At 36.2% G+C, this 24,220-nt stretch overlaps 1 protein-coding gene across 1 annotated transcript; it reads left to right on the forward strand.

Annotated features, from left to right (window-relative positions):
- The first annotated feature begins 5,599 nt into the window (after window positions 1-5,599).
- Window positions 5,600-23,322, forward strand: LOC140141607 (MORC family CW-type zinc finger protein 3-like). The gene is made up of 11 exons (XM_072163519.1): window positions 5,600-5,751; window positions 9,120-9,306; window positions 11,161-11,363; window positions 12,475-12,622; window positions 13,909-14,040; window positions 14,871-14,996; window positions 16,070-16,167; window positions 16,875-16,985; window positions 21,278-21,412; window positions 21,786-21,863; window positions 23,202-23,322. Exons 1-11 carry the CDS (start codon window positions 5,600-5,602, stop codon window positions 23,320-23,322), a joined length of 1,491 nt encoding a protein of 496 aa, XP_072019620.1.
- The last annotated feature ends 898 nt before the right edge of the window (window positions 23,323-24,220 follow it).

The raw sequence follows: 24,220 nt of genomic DNA on the forward strand, positions 1-24,220 counted from the left end.
TTTAGTAAACAAAAGGCCCGGACAAAAGGCTAAAGATGGCATTATGAGATTTATCTTTTATCATTAGGCCTACACTCATCCGCTCAACTGCCACGGTGGCCGAGCGGTAAAGCACTAGACGCGTAATCGAAGGAAGTTTAGAATCGCTGGTTCGAGTCCCAACGAAGCCTGTGGAAACTTTTTTTTCTTCAAAATTCATGATCGCATTGACGCATTCCGAAATGAGTCACTTGTCGGTAAATCATGTATCGTATCCTTAGCCATCGACTAACTAGCGTTAACTACGTGTGTGGATTATGGTTATGCGACCTCTCTATTATTATGGGCGTATACCACTAAATAACTTCTCCATTATATTGAAAAACATGTCACGTTTTATCCCGCATGATGATTATACAAGCAAAAGTTTCCACGGTGACCTTTTCTTTAGACCTACGGTGAAGAGGTCATAGGTCAAAAAGGTAAAAATTTCAAATTGCCCCTATGAAGCTCAAACTTGGTGGGTGGGTGAACCTTGCACTAACAAATAAAAGTTTCCACGGTCACCTTTTCGTCAGACCTACGGTTAAGAGGTCATAGGTCAAGAAAGGTAAAAACTTCAAATTGCCCCTATAGAGCTCAAACTGGACTAACAAACAAAAATTTCCACGGTGACCTTTTCTTTAGACCTACGGTGAAGAGGTCATAGGTCAAAAAGGTAAAAATTTCAAATTGCCCCTATGGAGCTCAAATGTGGTGGGTGGGTGGGCCTTGGACTAACAAACAAAAGTTTCCACGGCGACCTTTTTTGTCAGACCTACAGTTGAGAGGTCATAGGTCAAAAAACATACAAATTTCAAATTGCTCATGAAACTGGTGGGTGGGTGTAACGGAAGCTCAGATTTGAGAGCGAAAGTCAGGTCAAATTGCAAAAAGCTGCAATTGTGCTCATCTGTGAGGACAGTGATCCCAGCCAAAGGACACACCCTGATTTTGAGATCTGCAAAAGCCAATAACCATGACAGCCGAGAACCGCAAAATACGGGTAACCGCCTATATTTTTTATAGCTTCAATTTTGGTTAAAGGAAGGTGACCTGATATATTTGGAAAATCAAATTCTTTAAAACTTACGTTCATCCCTTTCAAGCACTCACGCAAAAAGAACATGTAAATGTTTTCTGTAAATGTGACTAATTCCCAATGGAATTACCGACATTTATAGCTTTATACAGCGTGATTTTGGTAGTCTGCGGTGTTTTTATTAATGATAATCATCATGATCATGTAATTATATTGATTTCAAGTGAAAGGCCATATTTTTCTCATAAACATATTGAAATTAGAAGTTCCAACTCAGTGTATTTCCGAAGATATCATAAAAAAAAACACCCTAATTAGTCTCAATATATGGTATACCATATTTGAGACTAATTCGGCAGTTTTTTGATGATTTCTTCGGAAATATACCGATTTGGAACGCCAAATTTCAATATGTTTATGAGACAAATATGCGCTAATCTGATACCAAAATCAGCATTTTGATGAGATAAAGTGGGGAATGAGATTGTCAATCAGGTTATCCAACTTCATAGATTCAGTTTTTTATTAAAAAAATGTTGAAGTGGCGCCACTACAACACCAAAACTAACATAAAAACTTGTTCTTAATTTAGCAAATCGATTCGTATAATGTCATCTAGGCCTATTTGAGGCCTGGCATCTCAGGCTACCGTGAAGCTCTACTATGAGCTCAGGTTTTAGCTAAATTACATTGATACGCCTAGCTGTTGATAAGGCTTTCAATGATAATCATTTCGGAGCGTGTGAAGGATTCAAAATCACTCGGACAGCTACCGGTACTTTTGTAGGTCATGTGGTTCTTTAGTTAGGTTGTAAAGAGGGCTGGAACCCGATCACCTTTGTAAAATTTATAACTCATATAACAACAATAAATCAAGCAAGTAAAACCCTATTCTAATTTCAAAAGAGTTGCACTGAACTTAGGCAAAACATAGGCCTAAAGGTGTTAGACCGTTCACAAACACTTGCTAGGGAGCTCTAGGGGGCCTGATGCAAAAAGGGGCCCTTTTTTCCCCTCCCGAAGGGGGCCAGAAAAAATGACAACTTTTCCTGGAAAAAGTGAGGGCCCTGACATTTTGAGATCTCAAAGGGGGGGCGAAAAATTTTGCAATGAAATTTTTACCATCAGCCCCCCCCCCCAAGTGTTTATAGACAATGAAAATCGATCTTTTTGGCTGCCTCGCCCAACAATAGGCCTACTTAATCAGTCCTTAAATCAGAACATCATCCTAAACGAAGAACAGCTAGGGTCTCTAAAAGCACACCACATCGTCTCCCGGGCATCGTCTTCAGTAGGCCCCTTACGCCGCGCCCTTAAGTTTCCAGTTCATAGGCCTACATGCCTTCCATTACACCTTTTGCGCAGTGATTTGGTGTACTGCGCCCTTAAGGTGAGTGTGTACACAAGTCACTGTGTTTGCGGATTTAATAGGTAACTGTGTAAACAATAATATTACTAGCTATTACTGACTTCATGCATGAACTGATGACCAACAGCTCGGGCAACAGCTACCATGCAGCTACCAACACAGTGACCGGTTACAACATCTGACATTTTCGAGAATTGCGAGAGAATAGGAAACAAAATGGAGGGCCAAGGCCTAAAGGGCATTCGGCAGATTCAGGTAATCATTTTGTCTATGTTTTGTCACATCACATTGAATGATTGATTGACTGGTTCACATTGTAGGCCTATGTATTATCTTCGACCAGTTGGACTGGTCCCCGACCTGTTAACGTTGTCACCGGGGTTGTCACTGTTTTCACCCGGGGTTTTCACTCACTTTATTTCATTTTCAGACACATCCGAATTACCTGCAATCGAATAGTACCAGTCATAAATGGCCATTCAGTGCGGTGGCAGAATTAATAGGTAAGCTTATTTTTGGCCTTGTATAATTTGGTCAATAAATTCTAAGCTAAAGCGAATGGCAAAAATAAGCTGATATCCTATCATTACAAGCTGATTACAAGTGCATCAATAAATCGATGAGCATTGCCTTCCGGTTCTGTTCTCACAGGTTGTCTACTGCATACAATGTATATGCCTACCTTGGTTATAACAGAGAAGATCCTCTGGTTGTAAAAATTTGATAACTATCAAATTTTTTTGTAAATTGGATATGAAGAAAAATGACCAAAAATTTAATAACAAACATCATTATAATGATTTGATGCTTCCTTTTTGAACTCCTAAGATGTCTGATGTCATGAATATTGACCAAATAGAGCTTCACAAATACAGATTGCATATTTTAAACATCAATTTTTCACAGCATCATTTTAACAGATGGAATTAGAATTCCTTGCAAATCCTATAGGGGAATGCAATCTCAAACATGGACATAACTTTTCAGTTTATTTGGTCAATATTTCAAAAAAGAAATTAGTGTAAGGTATTCTCCCCAAATATCAACCATTTTAAGGGATGGGGTATGAACGTTTGGACAGTATTTATTGTGGGACATTAGAGCACATCAGACATATCGAATAATAATAATAATAATAATCGACTCTTATATAGCGCTTTACATCAAGTCCCTTAGCGCTTAAAACATGAATAAACAAATAACAAACAATACCTACACAATACAACCTATAAACAATTTATGCATGTGATATAAATGAACAAAGTAAAACATGAGATAAATCAATTGTCACAAAATGCTAGAGTAAACAAATGTGTTTTTAAGGAAGATTTAAATTGTACAAGAGTCTTAGAGTTTTTTACATTATATGCATTCTGAATATGAAGAATGTCCTGATGATATCAAATAATTTTGATTTTTTTTTTTTTAATTCGCAATGTAATACACATTTTATGGCAAATGATTAAAATTGATATCCATATCTTCAATTGATCGTCGGCTTTTCCTCCCAGCTACATACACTTTAAGAATATATCATTAGATTTATAAAATTTACTTTGAGGACTGTTATATCAAAAATGTGAAAAATATCAAATTTTAATAATTTGTCATAAAATTTGTATTATATCATGAATTTCAAAAAATGAAAATTATTTGATATCAGAAAGACATTCTTCGTATTCAAAATGCAATTCGATATGTCTGAATTTTTAAATTATGATAATATGTCGAACTTTGCTCTGTTGACCTACAAAGACAAGAAATTTGGCCGATCCCAGTTAGGTGCAAGTTGGGACATTTGTAAACATTACAAATATGCAAAAAAATCAGGTTTGAAAAAAATTAACCAATTTCATATTATAAGATCGTACATTATGGCTTTAAGCAAATATTGAATTTGACTAGAAGAGAAATACTTGCAACTTTACCAAAACAAGTAAAATTTACACAAATATGCATTTACTTGAAGCAGTGAGTTTCCAATCTTGTCTCATGTCAAGTTTGGCAGTCATTCATGTACTACCTAAATAAGGATTATAAGTATTTGGTACTTTGCAGGGCCACGATTTCGTCTTGGTTTGCGGGAATCAAAATCCATCATAGTCACTGCACTTACTGTATGATGTACAATGACAGAAGTTAATTCTCAACCGAATCTTATGAGAATTACAAGAATCGATTCGGTGGTTCTCGTCGAAATCTAGGCCCTGCTTTGACTTCCAGGATAGGCCTACACATGAAACTTTGCCCCAATTGCGCACATCTGGAGGGTTTTTTAATTGTTTTGTAAAATCTTATGTAGAACAACCCAAAACTTCTATTAACGAAAGTCCTTTTATGGGGGTCAAAAAGTCTGATTACGTTCTCTATTAAATGCTACATGTACTGATGAAACAGCAACAAATATACCCAATTCAAAACAATGATGCATGCACTCATAGCATCCAAAGAAAGAAAAGAATGAAGAATCCTTGTTTGTAATGTGACCACTACCAATCCATCTTGAAATGTGTGTGTGTAGGGGGGTGCATACTGTCAATAAATAGCTGAAAAGAACCAAAAAGTGAGAACTTCTCAAGATTTTCTCTTGTGTTTATATTTACCCATTTCCCGGGCCCATTTCTTTCTATGTACGTTTCATCTGTGTGCTGTTTCAGTCAAGCATGGTAAATTTAATGCAAAGCAGTGTGTCTTACAGACATTTCAAATAATAATTATTGATTTGATTTGAAATCATTTTGAAGCAACGACTGCACGTGGAACTGGAACGTCAATATCATACTTCACTACTTCAGTAAATACAAACATTTGAAAATTATATTATTAAATTCTTAAAACAAGATCAACTTTGACCGATGTTTTAAAGAGGAAACCATAGCCAAAAGCAGTTCTTCTGGGATGAACCAAACCTGTCTGGTTATCAAATTAATCAATGACAAGGCTATCTCTGAATTTGTGCTAATTGATGCAATAACATTAAAACATCACTTAGCACAGGTCTGTCAAATTAGGAAATTATCCTGTCACTGATTAATTTGATAACCAGGCTTATTTGGTGTACCCCAGAAAAACTGCTCTGGCGGGGTTTCCTCTTTAACTACTTTATGTGCTTATTTCAAACGCTGTTAAAAATGAGCACCACTCGCCTCGCTGTTAAATTGTAATTAAAAATGTCCTCTTTTTTTGCAGATAATGCGTACGATCCAGACGCACATGCTTCAAACTTGGATATTAATTACGAATCGTTTGGTACTCGTCCATGTCTGACGTTTACTGATGATGGCAATGGACTGGATGCAGAAGGAATGCATAAAATGTTTTGGTAATTTTAGGTGGTAATGTACCCCTCGATAAATTTGTGACTATTTTTGCATTTTTCTCAAAAATAATAACACACTGGTAACAAAAGGTATGTATATTTTAAGGAATCCAGTTGCTACACTGGAATTTCAGTGACTCAAGACAAGCGGTACGTTATTTATGATCAGAAAAGAGGTGCCGCTAGGATGTACTCTATTTCTTAACATATATAATGAACCACTTGCCTTGAATCACTGAAATTTCAGTGAAGTAATTGATTCCTTGCCCCTATAATATACATAACTTTTGTTACCATTGTGTTGTTATTTTTTGAGAAAAATACAAAATTAGTCACAAAATTTATCAGGGGGTGTAGTACTCCCTTAATTATGAGTCGTTTATTAATCATCCATGCATAAGTTACTGACAACGGGTTGGATGCAGAGGACTAGACTTCTCCGTAGTCCACTTGCCAATTGTGCACTACTCTGGCTATTACATTTAAGCTTAAAACTCTGATTTAATTAATGAGTGCACAATTGATAGATTTTCACAACTGATCTTTTCAGTCACCGTGACGCCTCTGTTTGTTAGCTTCCCAAGTGGACTACTGACTTTGCCTTGAGAGTTAGGCCAATTTCTGGCCTAACTAAAATTGGTGATGATGTAATGCATCTTTAAAAATGAATCTGGCTTAAATCCTCCCGACGCGTACTGGTACCATTATAACTATACATGGTACACAACTATCTAGGGAATGCAGCGCTTTTGTGCTGGTGGATGAACGTATGCATCTAGCGCGTATTGTACCACCATGCTTAGTCTTGTGGTTAGATTTTATTGATAAACAAGTATGATTGACAGTGTGTGAGTCCGGGTAAAGTTCTGCTTAAAAGTGAAAGTCCATAGTCGGTTTTTCGGATAATAAACTGGCAGATTCTAAAATTAGAATTGTTCAGTATTGAAGTGTCATTATAATTATGCCATTATGATATGTTGCATTCAATAATATAAGCCTACAATGAGGGCCTATACTTTACTTTTACTGTCACAAATATAATTATATAGCCTAAACTTTTTCATAACCATTTTATACTAGTATTTTGATGTACTAAATATCAGTATAATTTCGAGTTCAACTGAATGCGTTCATCATGATTAATAACATTTTTATTTATCAAAAATCGACTATGGCATAGTCTAGCAGAGGACATGCATTAAATAACATGTATCTAATTTTTATCTTACACCTTCTTTCTGTAATTCATTAAACATTTTTTTGTGGCAATTTTGTGCAAAATGTGTTGATTTTGCACCCCTGAAATTCACTTTGCCCTCCAATCCTCGAAAAAAATTCCTGGCGCCGCCACTGTAAACATTGATGATACTGCAAGTTTGTTTGGCAAAACATATCTTTGGGCAAAATAAGGAAGTTTGATGAATACAGAGGATGTGTTATAAACTACTCTTATTCAATGGGTGCGTCTTGTAAAGAATTCACGTAATTTGATTGGTTTTCTGGTGTATAATATCTCACAATAGTTGATAGTGATATTAGTCAGGGTGTGCCGCCACTTAACGGCGGCACGCTTGTTGCTCCTCAATGATCGTAGCGATAATGCGTTCGCAGTAATACACATGCGAGAACTAAAACGCGATTCGGCGGCTTAGATGTTCGTGATGGTTTCGTTTATTTAAAACAACGGGGATGTCCTCACAAAAGTAACGTTATTTATTTCTGAAAAAAGGCAGTTTTTCTCGCAAAAATTACATTAAAACTGAATATCGTAGTGGATGCCGGCTGCGCCGGCATCCACTACTCAAAATATTGGCCAGCCCATCCATTATGACACGATATTGGATAGGCAAAAGACAAAATCCTATCTTTTATTCTCTAATTAAAAAAAGTTGGTAATGGTGAATCCAACGGATGAGGACACAAAAGACATCAAGGATCAATAATGATACAAGAGGATACCGTAACTATGAACAACTGGCAGACTTGTAGTACCCGTACTCGTACTCGAGTCCCAATTTCCGTACCCGTACTCATGGCTCCAGACCTGTACCCGTACCCGCACCCTATTTTGGGTTCGGACCCGCACCAGATTACTCATGGCTTCGGACCGCACCCATACCCATGGCCTGGGACCCGTACCTGCACTCCATGGTCTGGGACCCGCACTGCACTCATGGCTCGGACACGCACCGCACTCATGACGGGTCCCAATGCTACAAGTCTGACAACTGGAATGAAAAAGGGCAAGGTACACCAACTTGATGTGGGAAATCAAGTAAAATACAGACAGTACGTAGAGGGGGGGGGGGGAACAAAAACAGCAAATGTAGGCATTAGAAGTAGGTAAAGTTCGATAGCCAAAAATGACCAGTTCCAAGGCCCACAGAAAGAAAAGTGATGAAAATCACTGTGCACATAAATAGATATGGTAAATCAAACAACCAAATCTAGGCACAAAAACAGGCAAAGTTTGATGGCCAAAAATTGACAAATTCCAGAGCCCACATAAGTGTCAGGAAAATGGTACAAAAGTACACTGGAAGTGATGAAAATTACTGTGCACGTAGCAGACAAACAAAACCAAACAGACAAAAAAAACCCAAAAACCAAACAGACAAAAAACATTTTGTTTCCCATGTCAAGTTGGTGTATGCTCTTTTCTTTCCAGTTATAAACTATACTTTGTTGAAATCTGTTAAGGGGCTTATTGCTTCAAAAACTGAAAATTAGATTACGGTAGTTGCTTTCTGGGGATTGGTTGCTGGCAGAAGTGTCCTGCCCTGTGCATTATGGGAAATGGTCTATCTATTGTTAGGGAATTTTAGCTGACACAATTTTTGTCTGTGGAGCACATTATTTGTTTTCATGTGGTTACAGGAGTATTTCATGATCCTTGCATCCTCTTTTTATGAAAATTTCAGTAGGTACAATGTATCCAGGAAAAAGGCCTATTCCCAAAATGTCAGTTGATTCTGATGTTGCAAATTTGCGAGTTATGCATGATTATGTGTATTACACTGCTCCATAGGCCACTGTTGTAATTTTATTCTGGTACACCAGAACGTAAATTCAAATTTGATGCTAGTTTTGCTAAATGAATTAATCAGCAAGAAAGTTTTTTGTATAAACATTTATGTAGCCAGAGGTTTCCAGTGGTATAAAACTCTCAACATTTTTTGAGAAAAGTGGGGGATGAGGCTGTGGATCACGAAATGCCCTTTTAAGAAATCATTAAATTCAAAATCCTGGCTAAACATGGGGCTAAACCTTTTTTTTTTTTTGGGAGCAGACTATTTAAGCACATTTTGTTTAAATTTTTGTCCAATATAATAAATGTCAAATATTTAATTCTTTGCTTAACCTTTTTACAGTCTTGGTTATAGCCACAAGAAGGACATTGATGTGCCCAAACATCTTGCCGTGGGCCAGTACGGCAATGGCTTCAAGTCTGGCTCCATGAGACTAGGCAGGGATGCTATTGTCTTCAGTATCAAGAACAATACAAAGACCATTGGGTTCATGTCGCAGACATTCCTGGAAAACACCGAAGCTGCCACTGTAGTGGTCCCTATAGTGTCGTGGAATCTGGCAAATATCCTTTTTTGTTTTTCAATACAATGCACTTGGGCTTTGAAGTACATGTAGTGCTATGTTTCATCTAAAGTCTGCACAAAAAGTAACGCAGCTGTTATTTATATACGCCTATAGCTTCAGAACTAATACTTGTTTTCACAATATTTCAACATTAAAAGGAGGATGATTTATTTTCGCGCAATTCGATACCCAATTTGTCCAATTTTGTTCACTATTAACAATACAGCAGTGTTTTGAAAGAAAAATACCCGAATTTAAAGGTTGCAGCTATTTGTATTGATTTGAAGTAAGCGCCAAGATAATGGCGGGCTTTACATGCTGCAGTGCTGGCATAATAACCATTGATCGCTGTAAACGGCAACTTTTAAATTCGGGTATTTATCTTTAAAAGCACTACCGTGTCATTAATATTGAACGACATTTGACAAATGGGGTATCAAAATGCACGTAAATAAATCATCCTTCTCTCTATGTTGAAATATTGTGAAAAGAATGATAAGTTCTGAAACTATAGGCGTATTTATAACAGCTGCGTTACTTTTTGTGCAGACTTTATGTTGATCAATATAGCCTTAAAGGGAGTCTCTGGCAATCACAACATTATGCCTTATAGTGACCCATAACTCATATTGACCATAAAAACGAATAAAAAATGCATCTCTCAACACGCGATATTCAAAATTCCCAGGCACAGAAATTGTCGAGTGCAATGACGTCCAAGTAATACAATGAAGGCTGACGACAATTGAGCACAAATAAACATTACATCATTGCACTTAGACAATTTTGACGTGGGAATTTTGAATATAGTGTGTTGAGAGCTGACTGTTTTTATTAATATTTGTTTTTATGGTCAATGTGCGTTTATTTTAAATAAAACCATGTGATTCGTGCTTGATAATTATTTTTCTAACATATAAGGCACAATGTTGTGATGATGAGCTGATTCACTTCCTTTTTTTACACCAGGTGACTATTGGGTATAACATTTATAGAAAGTTTTAGCAACTGAAAAATTCAAGTCGGTTTTGAAATAAATTTGGCTTCTATGTCTTATTGCACTTTTTGACTCACCCTGTAAATATGTGACAAGATCAAGGAGAATGAGTAGGATGTCGCTAATATTGATTTAGAGATATTGGCAAAGAAAGTGTTAAAATTCTTTTGTTTTATATTGTTTTCAGCAATTGATAAATTGACATAACTTCGTAACGAAAAGTCGTATCAACATGGGGTTTTCAGTTTCTGAAAGCTCTAAATGTCCTCTAAAGATATATATGTAAAACTCATTTTCGACTAGGGTCGACATGTGACTCATTCCCCTTGATCATGTCACATATATGCAAAGAAGGAAGCCCAGTTACACTTAGCTAACTTTGTCACATTGAAATTGTCTATACAGTAAAGTTTGGAAGTTACATTGTTTTATCAATTATTTGCCCTTAAGGGTAGACGAGGTATTGTTGGTCGAAGCAACCTAAAAATCGATTTTCATTATCTAGATCAATATATTATTGAAAAATAACACCTTGATGTTTTGCAAAAGTTCATTCTGCAAATCATGTACTTCGCAAACCTGCTTAATTTATTGTTGTTAATGAGTTACGTACGTTTTACAAAAGTGTTGTTGTTTCAGCTCTCTTTACAACGTAACTCAAGAACCGCAGCACCTATAAAAGTATATCTATGATATTTTAATTCTTCTACACACTCGCTATGAATTGAGTAATACAGTTTTTGCCAAAGCTCACTACCATTCGTAAGATGCTGTGAACTACCAAATCACAACAGTTTAAAATAATTTTTTGCCCTTAACAGTGTTTCTCACATCAAATAATTCCCAGTGCAGATGCAGAGCCCAGTTTGCATGCCATCTTAGGACATTCTATCTTTACAACCACCAAAGAACTGTTTGAACAGTTTGAAAAGATCAGTGAACAGATGAACGTGCACAAGAGAACAAGGAGGATGAACAGTGAAAAGGTCAAAGGAACAAGGATAATAATCTATAATCTGAAGAAGTGAGAATTCTAAGTGTAGTCACAGCTGGTCAGCTGCTGAAGGGAGTATCCCATCATGCATTGCAGTGTATCTGCTTGCTCCATAGCAAATGTAAACAAAAAATAAGTAAGAGCTGCTTTAATATTGAGAACTACAAAAAATGTATGGATAGTTTCACAATATACTTACAAGGTCATTTTTTTTCAAACAGAAGTGAAAGTTTAAGTGAAAGATTTTGTGTGCACTTTCTATGGCATGTGCAGTCATATTATAGTTATGGTACTGCTAAGCATAATCATGATAATGGGATACGGTTTTCAGCAGCTGTGAAGTGTAGTAAATTTAGACAGTATGATAGGTTTTTGTACATGGACGTGGTATGTGAACATGTGACATACACCGCTCGCCCAATGATGAGCACAGGGACCTATATCTGATACCCTATGCTTGCAGCTCTGTTGAGTGCGAGGCAGTGATCGACTGGCAATTCTTTGTTAGCGTTGTTTCCCAGCCCTGCACTCTATGTAGCTGTTCGCTGGCAAACTTTGAAAACACCCCTTTGCATCTCATTTCACGAACTTTTCAGGCAAAAAATACACCTTTTTTTAGCAATTTCATAATTTTTTTTGCTCTTCGACAATGCCCTTATGTTGTTGAAATACAAACAGTAGCTCAAAGCTTTATTGTGAATGTTTTGATGTGTATGCCTACCCATGGAGCGCAGGGGCCAGGGTTGGTTCCATGCAGGTGGTCACGCCATCGTGGAACATGCTGGTTGAGTGTCGTAGGTGTATGTCTGGCGCACAATATGGGTACTAGTATATAAAACAACTCACGGGAAGTACTGGGTCTGTCTGTAACATCACAGGTCTTTTGAAAGATTTGGTGATCAATTTCAATTAGTCCAGATTTGAGCCATTCTCACATCTCGTTTTGCCTTTTGAAGAGCATCCAAGTTCCATGGCATATGTGGATGTAGGGTGACTGTTAGTGCGTGCCTTGAAAAGTTGGAAATTGTTTCAATATTAAATCCCCAATTGAAGCCATTTGGTACATTTTGTTTCAATTGACTATAAGTGTTGAATGATGTGTCAAAATTAAGTAAGTTATTTTCTTGTAATATAATGTCAGTGATGCAAGCAACCGTCTAGAATTTGACTTCATGAAGGACGGGCATGATATCATCCTCGCTGAGGAGTATGACTTGACACACCCAGTGGTCAGTATGGATGAACCAGATAATGATAGTGACATACCGGAGCATACTTATTCATTGAGGGTAAGTTTTAGTCCATCTGTTAAAGCCATAATGTTTAATTTTGGTCATATTTTACTTTTATTCTTTGCCAAACATTACATAATAATAAATATTAGTAACAACTGTCACAGACATGTCCAGGATCTAGGGCTTTCAGAGTTATGCTGGGGCTTAATGGCTAAAATTGCCAAAAACGACTGATTTTACATGATTTTTAACAAAGCTGCCCCCTGGACAAGCCACCGACTGTTAAGGAGGTTTTCTGATCATTTTAAGCTAAAATAATGAGGTAAAATTAAATAAAACCATTTAGCCGCTTTAAATTGTGGAGCTCTGGAGAAATTGGTAGATAAAACTGGCGACTGTAATTAAAGCACTTCTGGCTTAGGTTTTCACAGGGTATACACCGTAGGGTATTACAATCTCAGAAAAAAGTAGAAATTAAACAAAATTGAGGATGTCCTTGTAATCAAATCAGCACACATTGCTGCATGATATTTGGGACTTTGCATTATACTCTTATTAAGGGAAGGGGTATGAGCGTTTGGACAGTATTTATTGTGGGACATTAGAGCACATCAGACATATCGAATTGCATTCTGAATACGAAGAATGTCCTTCTGATATCAAATAATTTTGATTTTTGAAATTCGCAATGTAATACACATTTTATGGCAAATCATTAAAATTGATATTTTTGATATTTAACAGTACTTGAAGTAAACTTTATAAATCTGATGATTTATACTTAAAGTGTATGTATGTGGGATGAAAAGCCGACGATCAATTGAAAATTTTGACCTTTCGTATTGAAGATATGGATTTTTTTTTCCCAAAACACACAAAAAAATAGGTCTTTTTGGGAAAAAAATCCATATCTTCAATATAAAAGGTCAAAATTTTCAATTGATCGTCGGCTTTTCCTCCCAGCTACATACACTTTAAGAATATATCATTAGATTTATAAAATTTATTTCGAGGACTGTTATATATCAAAAATTTGAAAAATATCAAATTTTAATAATTTGTCATAAAATTTGTATTATATCGTGAATTTCAAAAAATGAAAATTATTTGATATCAGAAAGACATTCTTCGTATTCAGAATGCAATTCGATATGTCTGATGTGCTCTCATGTCCCACAAAAAATACTGTCAAACGCCATAAACGCTCATTCTAGATCCCTTAATATGGATGTAGATCGGAAATAATTAGATTGAATAAATAAAAGATCCTTGTGTAATATTTTATCAATTTCTTTATTAACAGTGTAAATAATTTTACAGATTTTTATTACTCTTCCCAGGCTTACTGCTCTATTTTGTATATGAAACCGAAGCTTCATATCTACCTTCGGGGGAAAAAGGTCCAGACCTTGTTTGTTGAGAAGAGCCTTAGTAAAACCGAGAGAGATACGTACAAACCAAAGAACATCAAGGTATGTGAGTCCCTTGTGGAGGTGGTAGGGGTGGGTGTAAAACATCAATTTTGGTAACATTTGGGGAAGGATGCACAACTGGAATTCTGAAAGGAACCCATGCAGAAATATACCAAATTTAATGAAAAAAGATCTAAAGTGGTTATAAAGTGATGTTCACATACTGGGTCCAATGGTCATTTGGAGTCAACGTGCAAAAATGTCATTATGTAAGACTTTTGTTTGAAAATTGGTCTCATAAATGGTTCAAAGCCAATTGCAACTATTATTATGTTCTCAAAATGTTCCATCACTTTGTATTCAACACTTTTCACTCTTTCAAATATATTTTTGTTTAAACAAATTGTCCAAATTTTTATAGTTTTTATAGTTTTTTTTCCTAATTTGTCCCCCCCCCCAAGAAAAAAACAAACTGCATAGCGAGACTATGGTCACCACTTGTGCTGTATAGTTTTGTGTCAGGTTATTTGCATATTAATACTAATTTGCATATTCTTTGTATTTACAAACCTTTATTGTGGGAGCTACCTTTTAATATCAAACCACATGATTCTAGTTGCAGATTTGTTAAGACAATTTTGAAAAAGCAGCCCTTCTCTTCTGAGAAGCCTTGGGATATATGCATTATGCTCTATGTCATAAAAGGTATGCATCATGAATCAGACAGGAGCTCTTATAGGAGTTGGCTCAATAAGGCTGAGAACTTAACAACATTATAACCAATAGGATAAAGAAAAGCTTTCAGTGGCATTGGTTGAGAAACATTAAGAATAATTCTCTTTGAACCGCTGAGATGATTTCCCCGGGATGATTTCATTTTGTTTTTATAGCTTGTTCCAGACAAACCAATCAAGATAACATTTGGTTTCAATCCCAAGAAGAACCAATATGGCATGTTAATGTATTATAAAAACAGGCTCATCAAACCCTATGAAAAAGTTGGATACCAGTTGAAGGTGAGTGAACAGAACCGAGTGGTATGGGGCTGTGCAATAATTATGAGCCCCAAAAATTGCTTGCCCCCTTTTCGGCCCGCCAAAAATCTTTCCTCCCCCTTTACACATGCCAAATTTTTTTGATCCTAATTTGTAAACCTTAAATGGTCTAGATATATATGTTGCGAGCAGGAAAATTTGCATATTTTAATAAAAAGGCTAAAAAAAAACGTTCTAAAAAATCTTAGGAAAACAGTACGAAAAATTTTACCCTCCCCCAGGCTCATAATTACTGCACAGCCCCTAAGTGCAAAAAGGCCCTATCTGTAATGGCTGCCCCATAAACATTTTGCCTGTGACTTTAATAATCAATGAACTTGGGGTCCAGAATGTTATAAAGAACACATGTTTTTTCAGGGTGCACTCAGCTATATTTTTACCTCGGTGTTGTCTCTTTTCACCCGAGCTTCCATAGAACAATAATGTTTAAACCTATAAAAACATTTCAGTTTTAATCCTAAAATGCGAAATAATGGGGTTATCCCTGGGGGTTATCCTTAGTGTAAGAGAGCACAAAATACTAATAGGATTAGAGTTAGGGTTAGGGTTAGGATTTAGGGTTAGGGTAAAGGTTAGGGTTAGGGATAGGATTAGAGTTGGGTTTGTTTGGTATTCTCTTACATGAAGGATACACCAAATAATGTGATTACACATGCTAGTCACATAATTTGTGGGATGCGGTGCACACATTCAAGTTGCATTATCAGGGGTAGGGCTGGCAGGTTAAAACAAGGGGCAGTGATAGTTTGACCCCGGTGATAGTGCGACCCTTTTCCAGGTAATATGGCCAGGGCAAGTTGATACAATTTTAAGGGCGAGCCCTAGCGCATGTTAAACAATCTAGGTTTTCATACCTAAATACATGTGTGTTAAGTAAGATCATTGTATTAATGACTTTAATACCTAAATAAAACGGTCTGTAAAAATTGATTCGTGCACAAAATATGTCATGCACCGCTATTATCAGCTCTCACAGTCTATGATGGTTTTGGTACATGCAGTAATTCTGATCTCATGCTAATTTTTTTTCTCAGCCTGATCAACGTGGTGTTGGTGTCCTTGGTGTAGTGGAGTGTAACTTCATAGAGCCAACACACAACAAACAAGACTTCCTGAGTTCCAAAGTTTATAGGTGAGTTATTCTGTGCAGCTATAAGATAATTGCATGAGAAATTTCTAATTTTTATAGTATTTCTTTATCTAAGAAATCCTAATTTCCTTCCAAATGGTCAAATTTCTATACAAATGTCCAAATTTCCTGGGAAGGGGCATCACTGGATCCAAGAACAATTATCCCTGCCATGGAAAACTATCTCTGACACAGAATATGTTGTTTGGTAACAAATGATCAGGCCAGGCCTAACAATTTTCATGGCATGAAATCCTGTGGCGCTCCTCACAATTTGCCCTTCTCCGCACAATAAGACTTGGTTCGCGCAATTGGGACTTTTTCTGCACAATCCACCAATTTCATGCCAAATTTCTGCAAAATATAGGTGTTTTCTACTTGCTTTCTGCCATTTTGCTCAAGAAAAAGGATTTGACATCCTCGATGTAAACCTTGCCCAAGCGCTGTTCTTCCAAACCAGTGGTGTCATCAAAACTCTGTGCAAATCCCAGTGAAATTTTCCAGTAAATTTAGGGGTGGGGTACGAGATGGGTAACAATGATGGGGTAGGGGTTGAGGTTAGAGGGGTGGGATGAGGGTAAGGGAGGGGCAGGTTGTGGGGGGAGCATATAAATACAATAGATTTGGGTACCAGGTCTTATTGTTGGCATCTCCTCCTCGCATCAAATAGTTAACACCTTTTGTTTTTATTTTCTTTAATATCATTGCAGTTGTTTAATAAAGGCATTGGGTGAAAAATTGAATGATTATTGGAATGAGAAAATGGGCAATCCAGAAGGCGAAATAGTGGACTTGGTTCAACCAGACCCAGAAGAGGACATGTAAGTAATCTTATAATAAGGATTTCTTGAGTTACGTCAGAATAAACATTGTTTTGAGACAGCCGTGTATCTATCACTCGCCTTGTAGAACATGAAAGATACTATTATTTTTAATGTTGAAGCATTAAAACAGATCAACTGTAATATCATGTTAACCCTAACCCCCTAAGGGCTTTTTGGCGACGGGAAGGGAAAGAAGGAAAGAATAAAGAGAGAAAAGCAGGAAAGAAGTTGTTTGCTCTGGGTGGGATTCGAACCCGAGACCCCTCGCATGCCAAGCACTCGGTCGGCGACACTTTGCCACGGGTCTTGGGCTTCGCTGGCCAGCGAAACCGTGCCTATATATCACTTAGGGCGATTGCGTCATCACACCACGTGGGATGCATGCACGAGCAGCGCATATATCAAGTAGTATTTTGTAGTATTCAGGCGGGTTAGGGTTAAGGTAAAGCTTGCAAGGTGAAAGTGATTTTTTGAAATATTAGTCCTATTAAGTTCATATTTGGTCACAGTGATACTCAGGTGACACCAATTTGAAAAATGGGTGAAAGAAAAATTCTGCGCATACGGTTGCCATGGAAACGGCGGCCATCTTGGATTTTAAGGATATCAGATTGCGCGCAGTTTTTTCTTCACTTCCAATTATCTGAAATTCATGAAATTTGGTATAATTACAGGGTATGTATACCTTTAAACTCAAATGGAAAGCTTTTTTCGAAAAATCAAAATTAATTAGGGAAATGAGGACGTTAAAATTCAAATTACGCATTTTTGCGCCCAAACTTCGGAAAAAATCACTTTTTTTCAAAAATTGAGCAAAATTTTAAAAAAGCTCTCCATTTGAGTTTGAAGGTATGTAACCTCTACATACATGCCAAATTTCATTGAGCTGTGATATACAGAAGTTGAAAAAAAGCTGCGCACAAGGTTCAAACAACGCAAAACGACAAAATGGCTGAAAATGACATTTAAAGTCTAGAAACACTGAATTTTGGAAATTGGGTCAAATTATTTAACTTATCAATTTAAAATTGTCAAAAATTTAAATAATTGTTAATCACTAAAAACTGTCAAAAAATCAGGTCATTTGTACCTTAAATTAGCTTAATTCTAGAAGAGTGTTCAAAATAAACTCCTGAAAACAATAAAATACATAAGAAATTCAACGCATGTAAAAGGATAGGAAAATAACAATTTCGTCTGCGTGTATTTCATTTTAATCAAGCAGCATTTCAAAACCGAAAGTCGGATTCAAATGAAATAAAAAGCATTCGATAGCTAAGATTGTACCGTAATTTCTGGAATATAAGCCGCGGCTTATACGTTAATTTTGGAGCCGCCGAAAGTCAGTGCGGCTTATACGGCGGTGCGGCTTATACAGCAACGTTTGAAGAAGAAAAAAATACAACGAGAGAGAAAAAAAATCTCCGGCTCGGCCGCTAGTGAGTGAGGCAATCGACAAATCGTTCAAAGTCAAGGAACATCGTTTACTGTAATCCTCTTAAGCCGTTTCATTCTCTATGGACTGTTTGGTTTACCTGGGGTGATCGACAGCATAGACAGTCTCATCGATTGTCCGAGTATTATCAATAGACGCCGCCATCATCTACTCTAGTCATGATCGCATTCATGCATTGATTGGAATATTCCGGGGATTATTCATTCATTCATTCTATTTTTATACCCGAACTGTAGCGATTTATTAAATTAAAGTTTCGATTATGAAAATCAAAAAATTTATTGTCAATGTTTCTTGCATGTTTAATTTGAATCTTGAACAACCTATGACGTTTGAGTAAAAAGAAATGATTGTTGTTGTTTTTGTAAATGTTGCATCTTTCATGTTTGATTGATCCTTGAAAACAAAATATGAAGTGCAGGCCTACCTTCATTCAACCCACAGCCGACTTGCGAATAACTTGACATATGCTCCACATTTTGTAGTAAATCACTGAACAACAATTATTTTATACATCTGACAATTCACATTGCTGCTGAGAGTGATGACATTTTGTTTTAAAATGACGTCAAAAATGAAATGCACATCTAATATTCACGGAAAGTTGCCCGGGAAAGTTGTTATTTCTGGTATTTCACACATTGGGTATTTCCCTCATTAATTATTAATTATTCATAAATTCATTCATACACGATCGTGATTCTGTCCATGCGCACGCGCACCGCATGTTGACCACTCCTTGGATGGGATACAACCGGTTTTTTCCTGTTGCACACAGCACATGTTTACACAACTCAGTATTCAATTAAAGTTTGGGTATAAAATAAATATATTATTAATGTTTCTTGCGTGTTTAATTTCTTTCTTGAACAAATTTATCATTGAAGTTTTGAGTCCAAAAATATGATTGTTGTTGTTTTTAATATATTATAAATGTTTATCTTTCATGTTTGATTTTTTTAAATGACTCCAAAAGTGAAATGCCCGCTTGCAGATAAGTTTACATTTTTGGTAAACAACATATCGCAATCATGTACTTCATGCGGGGTATTTCCCTCATTAATTATTCATAAGTTCATTCATACGACCGTGGGAAACTCCCTATTTCAGTGTGCTTACCTGGGCATATGCCTCGTGGTTAGCCTCGTGGGTGCTGGCGCCGGGGGCCGGGGTGATGATGTCACATGTATTTTGTGTTGATTCTGATTTGTACAAAAATGATCTGCAGATGGGTTTTGTTTCATCAGAGAAAATGTCTGGTTTCATATACAAATATTTTTAAATAACTTTATGGTTAAGAAGTTTATTTAAAAAAATGATTGTAATTGTTTATTTTTTTTAAACTTCCACCATAAAAGTCTTGTATAAAAAAAAAGTCGGCCATCTTAAATAATGTTGTGGCGTGGTGAATGAAATCACGGTAATGTATAATGCACGCTGTACGAACTGTGATCGATTCAAAATCCGACTTCTGGCAATTTTTTTCCAATCTTAATTTTCTATTGAAGTCAATGTTAATAGGCCTACATTTATTCATCTAAAAAGCCTAAATAACAATGCTTTTTGTCTCTTTTTTCTTATTCTGACGAATTTACGTTTTTACACCCTTGTAGTACTAGCATGCCTAATTAATTAAACTTTTTACAGCAATAATATTGCATTTCGTCAGGAGCGGGAGAGGGGTCAACGCACTTAGCACGTGCTAAAGTTTGCAGCGCGAGCGCGGTATACCATATTTTGGTCACACTCAAAATCATTGATACGTGAGGTCAACGCACTAATAGCTAGTGATGGTTTGGCCTATTGGATTATTTAAAAAATATAAAATAGTTTTAAAAAGTATATTGTATGCAAGAATGAATCGATACGCAACATGTTTAAAAATGTCACTACTTCCCCTGCCGATTATTGAATGAACAACATTATAACAAAAAAGATCGATTGGATTATTTGGATAGCAGTGATCATACACGACACGGCCGATTAGTGCGTGCTGATAATTTTAAAAAGACATCAACATGTTAATTTACATGCAGACGCGAGGATTTAAACAAAATAAAGTGTTTTAAAAAAGGTAGACTTTCATTATACATGTACAAAATTTGTTTTAATATAATATTGGTTACTTAAAACAAATAATTATCACACTCCTCAGTTTGCTTTGTAGCGCCACAATCGTGACAATAGCGCATTACAGTGGTGTATGCATGTCAAAAGTCGGCCGTCCTTGGTGCGGCTTATATGGCGGTGCGGCTTATACGCCGACATTTGAATCTTATTTTACCAATTTTTCGGACCTGCGGCTTATACTCCGTGCGGCCAATATGCCGGAAATTACGGTACATTTTTAAATTATCAAAAAACCTCAAAATGCAATTTTTACCCCTATTTCCCGTTTTCACCTTGCAAGCTTTACTTAAGATATATTGTACATCCAAAATAAAACAAAAAATTTACACCTTTCTGGGGGGTGATGGGAATCTTAGTTGGGAGTGGGCAGGCTCTGATCGATCTAAAGTGATGGGTGTCAGCGCAGGTGTATAAAATGCTTGGTGTTTGTGAGAACAATGTCAATTTACCTTAACTTTTCGTTGTAGTAAAACCCCAAATCTGTGTACACCCCATGTACACTAGCTAATTTTAATGCATAATGCAAGTGGTATCACTCTGCTGATTCTTAGTTTTTTCAGCAAATAAATTAAGTTAATTTATACCCATAGCCTTTCAACAGTACACATTCCCATGGGTAACCAGTTGAAGAGGTTCTAAACATGCGGGTGTACCGTATTTGTGTGTTAATTTATACTTCAATTTCTTTCTATCTGTCAAACAGTCATCCAGACGATAATTGGGTACAATGTGATCGTTGTGACAAGTGGCGTAAGCTGCCACCAAACGCAAACTTAGAAGTCGTGGAACAGGAGGATGTAGAGTGGTTCTGTGAGATGAACCCGGATTCACACCATAGGTGAGTGGATAAAATTAATGTGATACAAATAATAACCAGAACCAGACTACTGCGTTCAAATAAAAAGTTGCTAGCATTTTCCTTTTGTGAGTGTGTGTCGTCGTCCATTTCACATAACCGCAGAGTAAGAAGTTAGACAACATTCTTCAAACTTACCAAATCCTGGCGTGGATGTTGCTTTATTTGTGAGATAATTAATCAATAACTTCATTTCAAATGGACCGTTTCACATACATAAGAGTGTATGTTCTAAAAGCCATTCCTTTACACATGTTTGTCAAAGTGGCGTATCTTGCCGACCCTAAAAATTGCTGTTTCACAAAATGACCTATCGTAAAAATTTTAATAATAAATAATTTGTATAATCTTTCAGCCGTTGTGACATAGCAGAAGAACCAGAAGACGTGGATGAAGCAAAACCTTCATACAAAAAGACATTCAAGAAAAGACAGTAAGTCAGTTTAGTTTAAGCAGGATGATGTCCATTGTCATTCCATGCTATTTCCACCTTATATATGTGACACGATCTGTTTCAGGGGGGCCAAAGGAGGCGTTTTTTTTAATTGAGTTACTATAAGTATTATTACCTTATACAAACATTAGGCTATTAAACAACATACATTAAAAACACCCAAGGTGTAGCATATTGGTTCTAAAGTTGTTTGTCCAGAACATTTACTTTTTGACTTTTATGGCAATTAATCTACAAATTATATTCATTCATTCATTCATTCATTCATATTTTATTTTCATCAATCATCAAAATGCATGTAATACATAAAAGCCAACAAAGTAATACAAAATATATAAAGCTAGAATATTAAATACAATCAGGAATCAATAGTATAATCAAGTAGTTACGATTAAATCAATATAATGTAAGTCAATACAGTAATATAATAATGCATGCTTAAGCAGACTACATTTTAAATGACAGTAATGATAATAATAATAATAATGATGATGATAATAATAATAATAACACAAATAATAATAATGATAATACAATATAGTACTGCATGATTAATTATTAAGCAAGATTAAGCAAGCATTAGATTATACAAAATATATGAACGATCATTGATATAATGAATAGTCAAATTTAATACGAAATATGAGGCAAGAATTAATGGTATAATTATATATCGATACAATCTATTAGTAACAATTATATCAGTATAATATAAATAAATACAACAACATAATAATGCATGCTTATCAGAATACATTTTAAATGGTCATTGATACAATAAATACAAAGTATAGTAATACAATTCTAAACTAGGTTGTTGAGCAAAGGAAATTGAGAGGGAAAAGAGATGATTGACGAGGACTCTGCTAAACGCGGGGCGTGAGGTGCAGAGACCTCATTGACACACAAACATACACATACACATATCCGACAGAAAGAAAAGAAGAGAAAAGGATATAAAAGGGAAGAAAAAGAAAGAGAAAGAGAAGAATAGTGAAAGTCATAGCTACTAATTACGTCAAGAGCATAATGGAAACAAACGCCTACGGTTTCTGATGATGATTCTGATGATGCAGTATTAATGTGAAGTTCGGTGGCTACTATTGTAGGAATGCAAGCAGTAGAAGATAATTAAAGCACACAAAGGGAACACTGGGGGAACACAATACAAAGATTGGATAGCAGCGAAGTAGAATTTAAAAGAATCAAGCACAACTACCGTAAAGCTTCGAGGGTAAACATGTAGTGTCTATGCCAAATCATATTCACCGATGAGACATTTTTTCAGCCTGCTTTTAAAGGCAACATGTGATACAGAGTGTTTGATGTTAAGAGGAGAGAGTTCCAGAGAAGTGGTCCTCTGGTTTTAGAGGTGTTACCAGCAAGAACAGATTTAGTAGGAATGATGAATGGCTCATTAGCATGTCTGGTGTTATAGGGGTGAGCAAATACATCAATGTTGAAAAAATTGTCATGAAGAAGATCAGGAGGGAGTAGACCATTATAAAACTGAAACATAAAAGAACCAAGTTGAAGCTTATAGATATCATAGAGTTTTAGAGTTTGAAGGGAGGAAAATAGAGGATCAGTGTGAGCAAGCCATAGGGAGTAGGTACAAGTTCTAATAACTCTCTTTTGAAGAAGGAACAGTGAATGTAGGTTAGAGTTGTTGGGGTCAGCCCATACCAGGGCACCATAGGAAAGATATGGGAGGACAAGGGAGTTATAGAGAGTAAGAATAGAAGATGAAGGGATGAATTGCCTGACCTTACGGATGATGCCGTTGTATTTGGAAACTATTTTGAAATGTGCTGTGTGTGGGAGTTCCAGGAAAGGTTGTGATCTATAAGCAGGCCTAAGAATTTGGTAGTGTTTACTTTTTTCAATAGGTGTGCTATCTATTTTAATATCATAAGAAATATCAGGTTTATTGTTATGTTTATTTTTGAATACAATATAGTTCGTTTTCTTTATATTTAGTGACAATTTATTTAATTTAAACCAGTTAGATATTATTTTAAGTTCTCTATTTACAGTTAATTCAAGTAATTTAGGGTCACGGTGTGAAAAAAGTATATTGGTATCATCAGCAAACAATATGAAATGTGGAGTAGATGTTGTGCAGGGAAGATCATTGATGTAGAGTAGAAAAAGAAGAGGACCCAAGATAGATCCTTGGGGGACACCGCAGGTTACATCAGAAGAATAAGAACAAGAGCCATTAATCATGACTTTTTGGCTTCTTCCAGAAAGGTAGTTTTTGACCCAATCATTAGCAAGACCTCGAATACCATAATGATACAGTTTGTCAAGAAGGATTGTGTGGTTTATGGTAT

Source organism: Amphiura filiformis, chromosome 19, assembly GCF_039555335.1.
Source record: "Amphiura filiformis chromosome 19, Afil_fr2py, whole genome shotgun sequence".
NCBI classification, from domain to species: Eukaryota; Metazoa; Echinodermata; class Ophiuroidea; order Amphilepidida; family Amphiuridae; genus Amphiura; species Amphiura filiformis.